General features: G+C 33.7%; 3 protein-coding genes across 4 annotated transcripts; 1 reads left to right on the top strand and 2 right to left on the bottom strand.

Moving 5' to 3' along the window:
* The first annotated feature begins 2,863 nt into the window (after positions 1 to 2,863).
* Positions 2,864 to 5,430, top strand: LOC130800717 (zinc finger A20 and AN1 domain-containing stress-associated protein 8-like). 2 transcript variants are annotated; one of them, XM_057664320.1, is made up of 2 exons: positions 2,864 to 3,090; positions 4,570 to 5,430. In XM_057664320.1, exon 2 carries the CDS (start codon positions 4,582 to 4,584, stop codon positions 5,095 to 5,097), a length of 516 nt encoding a protein of 171 aa, XP_057520303.1. In that variant the 5' UTR covers positions 2,864 to 3,090; positions 4,570 to 4,581; the 3' UTR covers positions 5,098 to 5,430. The 2 variants fall into 2 exon arrangements, with proteins under 2 accessions (XP_057520303.1, XP_057520311.1); XM_057664328.1 differs by having other exon boundaries at positions 2,883 to 3,090; positions 4,552 to 5,430.
* A 3,194-nt stretch (positions 5,431 to 8,624) lies between these two features.
* LOC130800706 (zinc finger A20 and AN1 domain-containing stress-associated protein 4-like) lies at positions 8,625 to 10,321 on the bottom strand. The gene is made up of 2 exons (XM_057664309.1): positions 10,093 to 10,321; positions 8,625 to 9,353 (listed from the first exon to the last, which is right to left on the bottom strand). The coding sequence occupies exon 2, from the start codon at positions 9,337 to 9,339 to the stop codon at positions 8,821 to 8,823; it is 519 nt and encodes a 172-aa protein (XP_057520292.1). The 5' UTR covers positions 9,340 to 9,353; positions 10,093 to 10,321; the 3' UTR covers positions 8,625 to 8,820.
* A 2,822-nt stretch (positions 10,322 to 13,143) lies between these two features.
* LOC130800700 (zinc finger A20 and AN1 domain-containing stress-associated protein 8-like) lies at positions 13,144 to 15,120 on the bottom strand. The gene is made up of 2 exons (XM_057664297.1): positions 14,996 to 15,120; positions 13,144 to 13,927 (listed from the first exon to the last, which is right to left on the bottom strand). Exon 2 carries the CDS (start codon positions 13,914 to 13,916, stop codon positions 13,398 to 13,400), a length of 519 nt encoding a protein of 172 aa, XP_057520280.1. The 5' UTR covers positions 13,917 to 13,927; positions 14,996 to 15,120; the 3' UTR covers positions 13,144 to 13,397.
* Between the last annotated feature and the right edge of the window lie 1,187 nt (positions 15,121 to 16,307).

The following is a 16,307-nucleotide window of genomic DNA, read 5'->3' as shown; positions in this document are numbered from 1 at the left end:
AGAAAGTAATATATTTGATAGTGAATAAGGAAAAAAAAGTGAACCAATGCGAGAATTACTAATCAATAAATTAATAAAAAATTTTTTTTTATCTATTACTCAAAAGGCTCCATTTCGCCTTTAGCCAACAAGATCTTACGCTCAATCTACCTTCAGCAGTAATTGGAGTATGAGATGGTTTACGCCTTACATGACGACATACCAACACGATCAATAATTTCAGTAACATATTTCATTGGATTGACAACATAACAACAATATCCAAGAAATAATGTAATTCACCCAAGTGTTTCTGGAAAATTCTAAAGACAACAATGAAATAATAGATTGACGATAAGTAGAAAATAAGGCGACATATAAACAAAGAGTTATCACTCGGACTAATCTCAAAAGCTTTGGGATGAAGATAATTAGCAAAACGTTGATATAACGCTCGAAGGTTAACATTTCCTCGTTGTCTCAACATTAGAAGAGTAAAATAAAAAGATTTAGAAATTGATATGCTAATAAATTATATTGTGACAGACCCTCTCACACAAGAATTTATGAGACATTTTTCATCAAGAGTTTTCAACAAAAATTAACATACATCTCTCTCTCAAAATGTATCATAAATTTTGCACTATTAAAGATACAATTAAACAAATGGATACAAAAGCTAAATAGAAATAAACATCTTATCACCCATAAAATAAATATCACATTCTCCGTATAAGATCCTAAATTTAATTATTTTATAACTATTCTTTTCCTCATTATTATTATTATTATTATTATTATTATTATTATTATTATTCTTTTTTTAGTATTAGTATTTTTATTAATTTTTGTTATAATTATTATTTAAATTTTCGTCATTAATGTAATTAATTTATATTATTTTTATTTCAAATTTGCAGGAGTTTGAAAACTTTGGAGACAACGTAGACTACTCCGGTAGCTTTGTTACGGATAGGGAATTTATTTTCGTAGATGAGTTACATAGTTGGGCCGATGCGATAGCAATAACAATTGGTTTTCAATTTACACGTGCTTCTTATAAAAAGAAAGAAGGACGTTCTAGAGTTAGTGTCTATTTAAGATGTCACCGCTATAGTAATATTAGGGATGATGTACATAATCTAGATAATACTGCCCGACCTGGTTCTAAAAGTAGAAGTTGCGGGTCTAAATTTTTAATTGTAGGAAGTAGTCGTAAACCAGGAGAAAGACCTTGGACGGTAAGGGTGTGTCCTGGTGAAAAAGGAAAACATAATCACCCGTTCTTAGTTTACAAAGATGGTCATGTAAGGGCGAATAGGATCAATGTAAATATTCGAGAGCACATACGACAACTTAGTGCACCCGGAATGCAACCGGCCTTTATTATAAATTCTATTAGAGATAATTTTCCTAGTTTTTATGCTAGTATGAATCAGATATATAATATTAGGCAATCAATAAGGAGAGAAGAGATGGAGGGTATGACTCCCCTTCAACACTATCTTCATATGGCCACAGAACTTAATTACGTGGTCTGGACAGACTTGGATAGTGAAGGGCAATTGAGCAGACTATTAATTGCAAATCCTACCTCTATCCAAATGATACGTACGTGACCGTATGTTGTGCTGATGGATACAACGTACAAAACGAACAAACAAAAGTGACCACTATGTGAAGTGATCGGAATGACGCCAACCAATCACAACTTCTTGGTTGCGTTTTGTTTGATACGAGATGAGACGGCTGTGTCGTATTCGTGGGTGTTGCAGGGATTGAGAGATATTTTCGGCACTGCTCAGACTTCTAGCGTCATTGTAACCGATCGAGACGAAGGTTTATCTGCAGTATTCGTGACGTCTTCCCGGGTAAAAAGGTTTTGTTGATTAATTAATGTCGTTCTATCTATTGAATATGTCTTAATTACGTTCAATGTTTTGTATAATGCAGATGTGCGGCATTTTTTATACATTTGGCATATTGCCAACGACGTTGAGAACATGGTGGACAAGTTGTGTGGCGGGAAAAAAATCAACAAAAATATTCGGACAGGGCAGATGGAACCCCTTGGTTGAAAGCTCTACAATCGGGGAATTTGAATAGAGATGGCAAGCGATCGTGAGTACGTGGTCGGTTAGGAACAAAAAGGTCGTTCGGTATCTGGCTGGAACATGGATTCCACTTAGAGAGAAATTTGTGCGTGCGTGGACGAATGATTGTTTCCACTTGGGTAACCAGACTACCAGCAGAGTTGAAAGCCAACACTCTTTACATTAATAAAAAATAACAAACATATTTACATTAATAAATTAAAAATCAAAACATAAATATATATTTAATAATAAAAATAATAACAATCACAACAATAATAACAATAATAATAAAATTAATAATAATAACAGTAACAAAAATAATAATAATAATAATAATAACAATAATAATAATAATAATAATAATAATAATAATAATAATATAATTAAAAATTATAATAATTATTCAAAAACAAACGAAAAAAAAATTAAATTGAATCGCCCAGATCTGGGCGGTTCAATTTAAATATTTTTTTTCGTTTGCAAATTTAAATTAATTACATTCGAAAAAAAATTACCCCGATTAATTGTTTGTTGATTGAACTTAGTTTTTTCTCCAACAATTTGCTTTTGTAAGTTGGTTTTTAGTGGTAAGAAAAATTTTAGTGAGATTGTGATATATATAGGAAATTTTAAGTTTAATGGCAAAATGTAATTTTTTGAAAATACAGGGGGCAAATACATAATTTTTTCAGAAAGTGGTGATAAAATGAAAAGGATGGCGAAATTTAAGAATTGAGTAAAAAATTATAATATAACAAAAATTAAATGAGCAATAACCTCTTTTGCAAGTTAGACTTAGCCCTAAAAAAGAGAGAACCTTTTTTGAAAGGAAAAGGAAACCATATCTTTCAAAGGGGGGAGAATATTGTTAGAGATTACACAACAACTCTCCTTTATATAATAAACCTAATCACATTTCTACATTATTGTTTCTTTATTACCATAATACCATTCCTTAATTTCACAACATTATTGAATCTTCATCAACCTCTGACCCTAACTTTTCTCCCTCAAGGTATCTGCCTTAAATCTATTTTCTCTTTTTTGATTTTCCTTTTTCATAAGATGATCTTTTTGATATTTTCTATGCATATTGTTTTTTGTTGATTTTATTGATGTTCATATGTTCATAATTTTTTTTCCTTTTTAAAATTATTTTTATTTCTTTTTTGGAGTTATTACTGTTTAAATTTGTTTGTTGTTTGCTAATTTTAGAAATGGGTTATGCTTAATTTTATGATGTTTTAAACTAAGTATTTGTGAACCAAATTTGCTTTGAAAAACAAAATTAGGGTTCACTTGTGAGTAATTTATGAATTGGGTTTAGGCTGATTTGCTTTTTTAATCTCTAATTAAAGTATTATTGTTGGTGGTTGAGTTCATGTTGTGGTATCATCATGAGGGGTTAACTACTCTCCGTAAACAACTTAATTATGAAATTTCTGTAGAGTTGTACTTACAAATTTTGGATGTTTGAAGTTTTTAATAAATGGCTTTGTTTAGGGTTGATTGTTTTAAGGGATCATATGCTGATATGTTTAAATTTTGTTGATTAACAATATGTATTGTAAGCTTGTTTGTCTAATATGCTAGTATAGCTTCAAGATTAGAAAGGTGTTTGTTGCTTGGTGGTTTGTTTGACTTGGTCGAAAGTGTTGTCTGTTTTTGTTGGCTTGTAAACAAGGTCTATAAACGAGATGAGTTGTTGGGGAGATGTTTGTTAAAATTACATAGAGAAAAGTTAGCCAACAAGCCAATGAAAAAAGTAGTCGGAATGTTATTTTCATTTTGTCTTTTTAAAAGTTATTTACCATACTTTTTATTTTGCTTTTTGACCGACCAACAAGTCAATATCCAATTAAAAAGTCAATACAAAAGCATTTACCGAGCACCCCTTAATTTTTTTGGGGGTTTAGTGGTTTCTTATGATGAATTTGGTGTTGATTCTATGTGGATGCAAGATTAGAAAGGTGATTGGCATATGGTTGTTGGTTGGTGGCTTGGTGGCTTGTTTGACCGGTCAAAAGTGTTGGTTGTTTTTGTTGGTTTGTAAGCTGAGTGATTGTATAAATAATATGAGTTGTTAGGGAGATGTTTGTTGAAATCATGTAGAGAAAAAGGTGGCCAACAAGGCACAAGCCAATGAAAAAGGGAATCATAGCATTGTTTTCATTTTGGCTTTTGAAAAGTTATTTACCATACTTTTTATTTTGCTTTTTGACGACCAACAAGTCAAAATCCAATACAAAAGAATTTACCGAACACCCCTTAGTTTTTTTTGGGTTTAGTGGTTTTTTATGATGAATTCTGGTGTTGACTCCATGTCTATGCAAGTTTGATAAATGAATATTGTTTTTGATGGGTGTAAAGGTTTCTAAGGTGGGAAATAGAAAATGGATATTCTATTTTGATGGCTGTTGAATTTTCATCTATTACAGAAAATAGGAAATGGATCTTGTTTTTTTGATGGGTGTAGACTTTTGTTCTATGACAGAAAAAATAGAAAATGAATGACAATGAAACAGGATGCCAATCCCCGGACCGCCCAATTCTCTGTGTCAACAATTGTGGGTTCTTCGGACGTGCAGCAACCAGGAATATGTGTTCAAAATGCTACCGGGAGACGGTTCTCAAGGAGGAACAAGAAAGGCTTGCAGTCTCGTCCTTCGATAACATTGTGAATGGGACTTCCACCAACGGCAAAGAAGCAGTTGTTGCTGCTGCTGTTTCTATCGATTTAAAGTCAGAAAAAGTATCGACAAAAGACGTAAATGTTCAAGTATCAACTGATTCAAGCCTCGGACAGCCTTCCGAGCCAAAGAAATCAGGTCCTAATAGATGTTTGACTTGTCGTAAACGTGTGGGTTTGACTGGTTTCAGCTGCAGGTGTGGAAATCTGTTCTGTGCTGCTCACCGATACTCTGACAAGCATGATTGTCAATTCGATTACCAGGCTGCTGCTCAAAGTGCCATAGCCAAAGCCAATCCTGTCATCAAGGCAGAGAAGCTTGATAAGATCTAAAATGGTTATCGCATATTATGAAAGTTTCTATGTTCTCTGATGTGTCTTGGTTTCGGGTTTGCTGCTTCCCTTGTTTGCAATTTATGTCATAAATTTACAAGGTTTTATAAGCAAGGGCAGTCGGTCCGGTGCACTAGCCCTGTTGTTCAGGGTCGGGTAACTGGCTACCTTTGCACCGGATTCACCGGATCGTAAATAGTTTTTAAAATTTTATAGTTGGCGTTTATAATCAACTTTTATAATAAATTTAATTGAAATTCAACTCTATCAAACATTAATTTTGTGTTTGACACTTAAACATATGAAGTTTGAGAGATACTTCAATGGGGAAAATTGTTGGAATTTTGGCTCGATTTTAGGTTAAATTTAATAAATAGCGAGTTCGACAAAAATTTAAGAATGTGTTGGTTGCCACGGCAAGTTGTAAGTTGTTAAAGGTGAAGTTTGGAGGAACTTGTGAAGGGGGCTGAGGGACTGACAAGTTATCATTTGTTAAGCGCAAGGCACTATTTTGCCCCATGGCAATCAGCAAGTCTTTGTCTAGGGCGGTCTAAGGGTGTCCGCTCGTCAAATAGGCCTTGATGGTTTTTTGTCTATTTTTTTTGCGCGTTTTATTAAGCAGTTAAGTGACATAATATCTTTGTCTTGTATGCTTAATTTCTTCGCGTATTGAGAGGTTTATTGAGTGTACAATTTCAATGAGAGTTGCACGATGGATGGTAATGATAAAGTAATCAGTGAGGGTTGCACATTGAATGCTCTTGTTATATTGTCAATTCAAGGAAAGAAGTTACATTCTTCCTCGACTTTTTTTCATATTTCTCAACTAAAATTTATGGTGGAAAGAAGCTCTCAAACTTGGATGATGTTTCAAGGTTTGAAAGTTCGATTTACAGGTTTTTTTTTATATAAAATAAAATCAAATAAAATTTATTATGATTTTGGATTTTTTGATCCAATTTAAATTGAAAAAAACCAAATCCTTTCGACTTAAGAGTTATTCAATACAATCCAAATCAAATTTCCACTGAAAAAAAATTTAGATCGCAAATAAAATCAAATCAAAAAATCAAAAAAATAAAATAAAATTATAGAATTAAAATGGGATGGTTAAATGAAACTTGAATTATTGAGTATAGGTTTATTTTTGTTGTAAGAACGTTCAAGTTCTTTTCGTATCTCCAATTAAAGTCTTCTTTTTGGACATTAAATTGCACAGGATTCACATCTAGTAGTTTAGCTCAGTAATAAGTGAGCTTCTATTTTAATATGATTTGAAATTCAGTTTTTCGTTTTTTAGTAGGCTCAAACATAATCTAAACTAAAATATTTCAATTTTAGAAATTCCGATCAAAATTAAACCAATTTATAAAAAAATCCAATACAAATTTCAATTTATATTAATTTGTTTCACCCCTTGATGTTCTTTTGCCCTAGATGTTTGTATAGCATTGGGTTTGTTTCTTGTGGTACGAGAGGAGTTTACATCATTGGAGCTTAAAAGTTAGCATTGCTCGCACTTAGCTTCTTGTTATGTGTATGTTTCCTTGTTACTTATATGGTTACTTTTTTACACTAGTTCATTCAGGCCTATGTGAGAGTTTTTGGTTCAAATTACTAGATTGGTTGATTTGCCACATCGGTGACTTGAAATTAATGAATCTGGATTTGAATGTGACTGAATCCACTTCAGAACCATCCCTTATCTACGAGGAATGAAAATACACTCTAAGCAAAATAAAAAAAACAAATGAAAACAAAGATAGTAGCATTCGCGTACATTTCTATAATATCCTCGAATGAAAATTCATCATGAAATTCAAATATCGAAAAAAATACACAAACCCTTGACCAATATTAATTGTTGACTTTAGAGAATGGTGGAATATTTCATGGGCACTACAAACTCTCACAATGAATTGCTTAGTTCACTGAATCCTTGGCATTATAGGAAAAATTGAAAAATGCCAAAGTAAAGAGCACAGTTAGCGCCCCTGAACATGATTATTGGGTTTAAAACCTAACACGATACCAATTCAATGGAGGACACGATTAGCAAAGTTACCTGTAGTCAGCGCAAGCTAAGGAGACGACTCAATCGATAAAAAAGCTCCAAGTACGCGCTAAGAAGTTGCTGGCCTCACAAATGAGAGCCCCCCGAGCCATAGCCTGTGGAACTATGAGTACACACGGGTGCCACAATCATGACAACTGAAGAGAAATAATGCTCTATGCCTCTACCAACTAGCAATTGATCTTGCCCGAAATCAAATCAACCAATACATACATAAAATTGAAATTTGAAGCAAAAAGCTCATGCAGCTATGCAACACAACCAGGATGAGCTAAACGAAACCAACCACATAAAAACCAGGGAAACCTACACATTCACACGAACATAAATTCCTTCCGAACCCCCTTCAGCCAATTCAATGCAGAACAAAACTCTTAAAATATTACAAGGTGGCTGCTAAGCTACACCCTAATGCTTTCGTCATCAAGATTCAAGAAAGTCCTTTGTAAAAATAAAAACAAAAACAAAAACTCAAAACCTTTGCTAACAAGTAGCTTCGAGTTTTGAAGCTGTATACCCTTCCGCGTGCCAACCCCTAAGCATCAAAGCATGATACTCTCTTTCAAAACATCAAAGTCCACAGGGCAATCTACTTCCATGATCATGCTCAACCATATGCATGAAAGATCTATATTCTCTCACAACGCAATGTTACACAACAACTAAACCTAGTGGTGTATTGAAAAGAAAAGATGTCAACAAATGAACTTTCACAAGACTACTCTAAAATTATGGTATGAATATCCCTAGTCTTGAAGAAAGTCTTAAGGGAGTCTCAAGTTAAAACTAATCAATTATGTGTACCATGATAACTGGAGTCTTAAATGGAACCTTCTAAATCCAAGACTCTCTTTAGGACTCATATAGGACCTTTTTATAAAGCAAGTGCCCATCATGCTATCCCACTTGTACATTTATATAAAAAATAGTGTTTTTATAAAAATGTTTTAGAATATGAAGTGAGCTGGTGGATGAAGTGTAAAACTAAGTAGAGTCTTGTTTGAGTCTGAGGATATTCATACCCTAAAGGTAGAAAGACAAATATACAGATCTCCAGTGTCTTGCTTCAAATTCAAAACCTCATGCCAAAATCAACCTACCATACAGCTCTAGTAACGGTGATAATTTGATCAAAAGAAAAGATAACTATAAATCTATAACACAAACAAATACATACTGCATTCTAATTTGGAATAACCTGCAACGTCAGCCATTTCAGATTGGCAAAGCCCCCAATGGTATGGATAACTAGCACTAAGAAACGAAAAACATCAGAAACGAAATACATGCACATTTTTATCTAACAACCAAGAAAAGCGTAAGGCAATATGTGTCTACGAACATGAATGCACATGTATTTCCACAACCACAATGCTGTAGAAAAGAGTACTCCAAAAGAAAAAAAGAAGCAAGCGACCTGTGAATTCAGCCAAAATACAGACAATCAGGAATATAAAGAAGGCAAACTTGCAACTTGAATATCAAAGTGCCACAACCAGCAAATAAGTACTTACAAACCGGTGCACCGGATTGTCACTGCCCTTGCCAAAGGACTTCGTAAATTTATAAACATAAGGGTTAATAACAAGGGAAGCACCAATCTAAATGCAGGAAACATGATAGAAAGCTTATTACTTGTCATAATCACTTTAGATCTTATCAAGCTTATTTGCCTTGATGACGGGATTGGCTTTCGCTATAGAACTTTGAGCAGCAGCCTGGTAATCAAATTGACAATCATGCTTGTCAGAATATCGGTGAGCAGCGCAGAACAGATTTCCACACCTACAGTCGAAACCAGTCAATCCAACACGCTTACGGCATGTAAAACATCTACTTGGACCAGATTTCTTCGGCTCGGAAGGCTGTTCGAGGCTTAAATCACTAGATACTTGAACATTTACATCTTTCGTCAATACTTCTCCAGACTTAACATCAACCGAAACAGCAGCAGCAGCAGCAACTGATTCTTTGCCCTTGGTGGAGGTCCCATTCACAATATTTTCAAAGGAAGAAACTGCAAGCCTTTCTTGTTCCTCCCTGAGGATTGTCTCTCGGTAGCATTTAGAACACATGTTTCCAGTTTCTGCACGTCCAAAGAACCCACAATTGTTGACACAGAGGATTGGGCGTTCTGGTGATTGGCATCCTGTCTCATTGTGATTCATTTTCTTTTTTTTTCCTGTCATAGAACAAAACTTATCACCCATCAATAATCAATCTTCCATCAATCAACACCAGAATCCATCATAAAGAACTAATGAACCAAAAAGAACTAGACCATCAAAGCTACATGAGCATTATTTGACGAACAAAAGCTTACAGCACATATTCTAAACAAACCAATTTAACATACCAGCATATGACTTCCAAACACAATCAAGCAACAAGAAATCGACAACTATTCACTAGATCAATATTGGTGACATTCAACCCAGAAGGAAGTCAAAATCAAAGCTTTAAACTCTACAGAAAATTCATGATTATGTTGTTTGTGTACAATAGTTAACATCCCATAACGATAACACAACACCAACCCAAACCAACACAACCACCAATGACTTCAATTAGAAGCATTCAAAAATCCAAAACATTACCCAATTCATAAACTTTTACCACATAACCCCTAATAAAATAGCAAAATTAATTCGCAATTTAGTCTTTCCAAAGAAAATATTTAATTGAACGCATCACCAAATTAAATAATCATTTTTAAAAACAGCAGACTCAATCTTAATACAATCAGTTCAGATTTAACTAAAATGAAACAAAAAATTCCAAAAAAAAAAAAAAAAAAAAAAAAAACTTAATAATATCAATTAAATTAGCGAAAACAACCATAATATGTACCCAAAAATCAGAAGAAATCCTAAATAGAATATCAAAGTTTAAAGAAAAAACGAAAAGGGAGAAGCAATAACCTGAGGGAGAGAAAACCGTAAAAAAGAAAGGCTAGGGTTTGACGTATTATTCCAGAAACTGAGAATTTGGGAAACGGGAAATGAATCAATATAAATAATAAATAAATGGCATTATTACGAAGCAATAGAAATAGTAATATGAAAAAGTAGGTCGGTTCGTCCGTCTAATTTTGCAACCCTTCATTCATATTCCTTCTATGAATTTTTTTTCTATACTTTCATTTATTTTAATTTTATCTCTCTCTATATATTTTCTAAAAAAAAAATATTAATTTAGAAAATTTTTTCAAATATGTTTGAAATAAGGCAAATCATGTATATAATAGTTTAAAATAACATATACGAATTCAAATCTCCTATAATCTTCATATTATCAAACTACTACGTAGAGATGTCAAGCGGATACACTTTTTAATTATTTCAGACCGTATTTTTTGTAATTGGGGCGGATATAAATATGACTTTGGTGGGTAGTGAATGAATAATGGTATGAAAAACCCAACCCGTCATGAATGATAGATATGTGATAGGTATGAGATTTTAAATGTCTCATATATCTATATATTCCGCCCCATATCTACTCACCCAGTCGCATACCCACCCATCTAATACCCATATAGTACTTTAATAATAGAACAATAGATATACTAAGCTTATAAAATAAATACTCAAACCCACTAAACATTTCTATTGACTCAAAAACAATACTCACGAAAAATAAAAGACTAAAACCCTAATATACACCATCAATACTGACCTCGCATTCCCTCATCCCTCAACAAATGAAACCCTAACTCACTAAGACACTCACATTCACTCATCCCCAAAATTTCAAAAAATTAATCATAACACTTACTGTCTATATAAATGATTTATAGTGTAAATTTTGATGATGTATCATATCATTCTCATGGTAATGGAAGTTTGATCAAAAAAAAAATTTTGTTCGTATTTTTTTGTTACCATCTTAGTACCACATACCACATGTTCAAATGGTAATGAATTTGAATGATTTTTTGAAGAAAAAAAGACTGTTGAAGGAGAACAAACATGATTATTAAATTTGTCAAGAGATACTCATTCCAATATTACACTAACTTTCAATTACAATTTCCAACATTTAGTACCGATTATCAAATAGATTGTAATATACAAAATATGACAATCACACAAATAATTTACAGGATTATTTCAATTATAACTTCGGAAAATTATTAAAAATAATTTCAACTAATCACTTTAAGCTCCCAAGGAAGCCATTGCATTCTTTATGCCAGCAACAATCACTATTCATTCTAATATTAGAATTCCTAATCCGCGATTAACTATTAGGCCTGTTTGGTCGGTGGTACTAAATGGTGGTAATGAAAATGAATTATAGTGTAAAATTTCATCAAAAGTTCCATATCATTTCCATGGTAATGAAACTTTGATCACAAAAAAATTTTGTTTACAAATTTCCATTACCACCTAATATCACCTCTCCCAATGGTAATGCATTTGAATGAATTTTATGAAGAAAATAAGATGATAGAAGTTGGACAAGCATAACCATCAAAGTAGGCAAAATATTTTTCAACTAAAATTACACTAATTTTTCATTTCCCTTACCACCGTTTATTACTATCTAACAAACAGACCGATTAAGTCTTTGTCTTAGTTAAAACAAGTTTAACTTTTTTTTTTACAAAATATTGCCTTCAATTCTCACGAATACTTTTCCTGTTTTCCACTTACTCTTTTCTAGTACAGTAATATATTTAATCTACTTATTCTCCCCATTCAGAGGCTCAATAAATAGCTTTTCCGAAAAATTACCGTAAATAATACAAATTTTCGTTAATTTTCTTTTAATAATATCAATTTTTGATTAACCAAAATCAATACAACTTTGTAGTATTTTCCGAAAATAACACCGACTTTTGTTTAACCATTTATGTACCTTTGTTTTTTGTTAAAAAACCTACTATAAACAAACTTGGTATCATTATAAACAAACACTCCCCATAAGTTGGTATTATTCATTTTTAATCAAAAATTAATATAATCATAGCGAAACTAGTCATAAGTTAGTATTATTCATTGTTAATCAAAAATTAATATAATCATAGCGAAACTAGTAAATGTTGGTATTAATCACGATAATTTAACCTCATTAATCTCATTCGTCTTCTTCTTTTTCCTCATCTTTAGTTTTTTCTTTCTTTTAGTACCATCAAATTGTTCTTAGGTTTTTTATTCCAAGAATTGATCTCTTTTATGCATTTTTAGAATGATTCTCCTGTGAGTAAGATGATTTAATCTTATGGAAAGTTTATTTTCTATTGTTGATAACTTGATATTCCCTCTTATTAGTCTCATTTCAATGAAAATTTCCTGCAAATGAAGAATGAGATTATCAAGAGGAAGTAGAGCAAGATGGGGTAGTAGGCACTGGGTAGCATACCAAGACGCAACGGAAGCCATGCAACGAAGCGTGTGAAGAGAGCTAGACAAATTCCGATTACAAGTTTTTGGGCAATCGAATCAAGAGTTTCGCTTGAGGTAGTCCGACTCCAAGGCCTCCTTCCAATTCAAATCCCCATCTTCTCGAGTAATGGTTAGTTTGGATAACAATTTAGAGAAACGGCAAAACATGACCACAATGAACTAATGAATAAACCAATCACAAGATGTCATGAACCAGCAATGGAAGAAGGAATAATGGGAAGATATGTCAACGATCGCTCTGCCACCCTTTCAACAAATGAAAATCTCGAGTTCTTTGTATAACGAAAAAACAAAAAACTCGATATCCCATGATCTTCGTAGGACTACCCAAAAACATCGCAATGAGAAAAATGAAAGAATGAAAATAAACATACTGCACAGCACAAGGAATGTATTGGTGACAAAGAGCAACGCGCAAACTACAATAAAAACGGGTAACTGAACAAATACATCACCTACCAACGACAGCCATTTCAGATATCAAAGCCTACAATGGATAACTCGGCATTAGGAAACTGTACGAAACAAAAAAAAACATCAGAAAAGAAATTCACAGATGTCAATAGCAATCGGGAACATAAAGAAGATAAGCTTGCAAATCGATGATCAAAGTGCCACAAACGAGCAAATAAGTACTTACAAACCGGTGCAAAGGTGGCCCCCCCTGTTGTTCGACAGGGCTAGTGCACTAGACTGTGACTGCCCCTTGCCATGGGACCTTGTACATTTATAGACATAAGGGTTACTAACAAGGGGAAGCAGCAATGTTATAAGCAAGAAAATCACTGAAAAACTCGTAACTTGTAGTAATCGTTTCAGATCTTATCAAGTTTCTCAGCCTTGACGACAGGATTGGCTTTGGCTATCGAACTTTGAGCAGCAGCCTGGTAATCAAATTGGCAATCATGCTTGTCAGAGTATCGGTGAGCGGCGCAGAACAGATTTCCACACCTGCAGCTAAAACCAGTCAAACCAACACGCTTACGGCATGTCAAACATCTACTTGGACCAGCTTTCTTCTGCTCGGAAGGCTGTCTGAGGCTTGATTCACTAGATACTTGAACATTTACATCTTCTGTTGATACTTCTCCCGACTTTACATCAACAGAAACAGCAGCAGCCGCGGCAACTTCTTCTTTGCCCTTGGTGGAGGTCCGGTTCACAATGTTATCAAAGGAAGAGACCGCAAGCCTTTCTTGTTCATCCTTGAGGACTGTCTCTCGGTAGCATTTGGAACACATATTCCTTGTTGCTGCACGTCCGAAGAACCCACAATTGTTAACGCAGAGGATTGGGAAGTCTGGCGCTTGGCATCCTGTCTCATCATGATCCATTAACTATTTCCCTGTAAGAGAAGAATACTTCACATCCGTCAAAAAAAAACAATATCCATTTTCTCTCGTAAAAGAAAACTAACGCCCATCAAAATACAATATTCATTTTCAATTTCCTTTCATAGAAGCAGCCCAACATCCATCAAAAACTACATTCATTTAGAACAAAACTTCATAGTTCATACCCATCAAAAAACAATATCCAAATTCTATTTTCCTGTCATAGAAGAATACTTAATCACCCATCAAAAAACAAACAAAATCCATTTTATCTCATAGAAGAAAACTAAAACTAATCAGAAAAACAATACTCATTTTCTATTTTCCTTTCATAGAACAAAACTAACACCCATCAAAAACAATATTCATTTTCAATTTTCCATCACAGAAATTAACTTCGTGCCCATCGAAAAACGATATTCGTTTTCTATTTTCCCCTGATAAGAGAACACTTAACACCTATCAAAAATCAGCCACTTGCTTACAAAACTAAGGCAGAAGAACATTCACACCAGAATTCATTTATAAGTAAATCACTGAACCAAAAAAGCTAAGGCTTCAGAAGCTAGAAGAGCATATTTAACAAATAAAAGCTTACAACAATTTTAACATACCAGCAAATGATTCCAAAAAAAAAAAATCATCCAGCAAGAAACTCAACCAAAATTTCATAAAGTTGTTTATAGACAGTAGTTAACACCTCATGATATCACATCACCATCCCAAAATTGCCAATTCAATCTAAGTACCAACAGAAATTACTTCAATTTAGAAGGTTCTAGAAGGCAAAATCAAATTAAACCTAATTCATAAACTACTTAGAAAGAACCCCTAATAACAACAAAATCATCAAATTAAATAGGACCCATGTTCAAAACCAGAAAACTTGGAGAAATTCATACACTAATAAATCCGGATTTAACTTCAAAAATGAAATAGAACAAAAACGGGGAAATTTTATTATCATCAATTGAATTAACCAAAAATATGAAAATATATACCCAAAAATTAGCATAATCAAACAAATCAAAGACAAAAGATAAAACTTTCAAATAATTTGGAAAAAGAGAAATAATAACCTGAATAGCAGATCTATGAGAGAGGAACGCTAGGGTTAAAAGGTCGATGAGACAATGTTTGATTAATCTCCGGAATTGGGGAAATCAATTATTAGAAATGGTATTATTACTCATATCAAAATCAAACAAATAAATAAATAAGAAATGGAATTATTACCGAGAAAAAGAAATAGCCCCTGCCATACTCTAAATTTACAAATTGCCATTTTTCAACGGCTATTTTCTGACTTCACTTCATTAAATTCTAGTTGTAAATCATTGGTAGTCTAGTTGGCTTATTAGTTAAATACATTTGTTATCGTTTTCTTTTCAGTGAGTCCCGATATTTGTAGTGCGACAACGGAAGCAAATTCGTTGAACAATAATGAAACAATAAGAAAATTCAATGCAAAATAAGAAATTGACACGAGAGATTTAACGTAGTTCACTATTAATGCGATAGCTGCATCCAACGGCACCAAAATCAAATAATTTCACTATGATCGCAAAGAATTAAAAGATGAATCTCAATCACACTCACAAACTAATAGCTCTCTTGTGATCTCTCTCAATTTTGTGAATCATCATATATTAATCCTAAAATGGGAGTTTATATACTAATGCCCAATAAAAGGAAGTTATTACATAATAAACACAAAGTAACCGTCCCAAAAGACACCTCCCGTGAAAAGAAACCGCCATTTCGTGAGTCATGTATAACTACACGAGCCGCGAAATGGAGACAGAACGCACCCCGCGCCCCGCAGACTGAGGCAGCAGCTTCTTCGCGACCCGCGGACCTCCTTATTGACCCATACTCATCTTCTTCAATGGTGCTTGCTAGTTTGAGTCACCATTAACAACAATCTCCACCTTGACGAAAACTCGTATTCAACAAACGATCTCATCAACACAAAGTGAACATATCTCAAGCCAAAACCCGATGTAAAGCTCATGCATAAGCCGTACATCCCCATAAGTCTTCAACCAAGACTCATCCCAACAAGTCTCCAACCAAGACCTATCACATACTTGTCACCAAGTATAACAACTCATAATGCTCCACCTGCATCACAAGCCCCGGGCAAGCTCCACCTTAAGGCCAACATGCCTACAACAGGAGCTCCCTAACAAAGCCCCTAAGGGCCTACTACATCACATAGTAATCAATATTTAGCAAGTTTAAGCAATGTTTAAACTTACTAAATGGAACAGACTTAGTAAAGAAATCAGCTGGGTTGTCAGCGGTCCCGATCTTCTTTACCTTTACCCTCTTGTCAGTACGCAAAAAATGATACCTACATCAATGTGCTTGGTCCGATCATGGTGTACT

This window comes from Amaranthus tricolor, chromosome 1, assembly GCF_026212465.1.
Source record: "Amaranthus tricolor cultivar Red isolate AtriRed21 chromosome 1, ASM2621246v1, whole genome shotgun sequence".
NCBI lineage: Eukaryota > Viridiplantae > Streptophyta > Magnoliopsida > Caryophyllales > Amaranthaceae > Amaranthus > Amaranthus tricolor.
The sequence above is the reverse complement of the archived record's forward strand: the minus strand, read 5'-3'. Positions and strand labels throughout refer to the sequence as shown.

Coding starts and splice junctions, on each gene's coding strand:
- LOC130800700 (XM_057664297.1), bottom strand. CDS start 13,916: ATGGATCATGATGAGACAGGATGCCAAGCGCCAGACTTCCCAATCCTC.
- LOC130800706 (XM_057664309.1), bottom strand. CDS start 9,339: ATGAATCACAATGAGACAGGATGCCAATCACCAGAACGCCCAATCCTC.
- LOC130800717 (XM_057664320.1), top strand. CDS start 4,582: ATGAATGACAATGAAACAGGATGCCAATCCCCGGACCGCCCAATTCTC.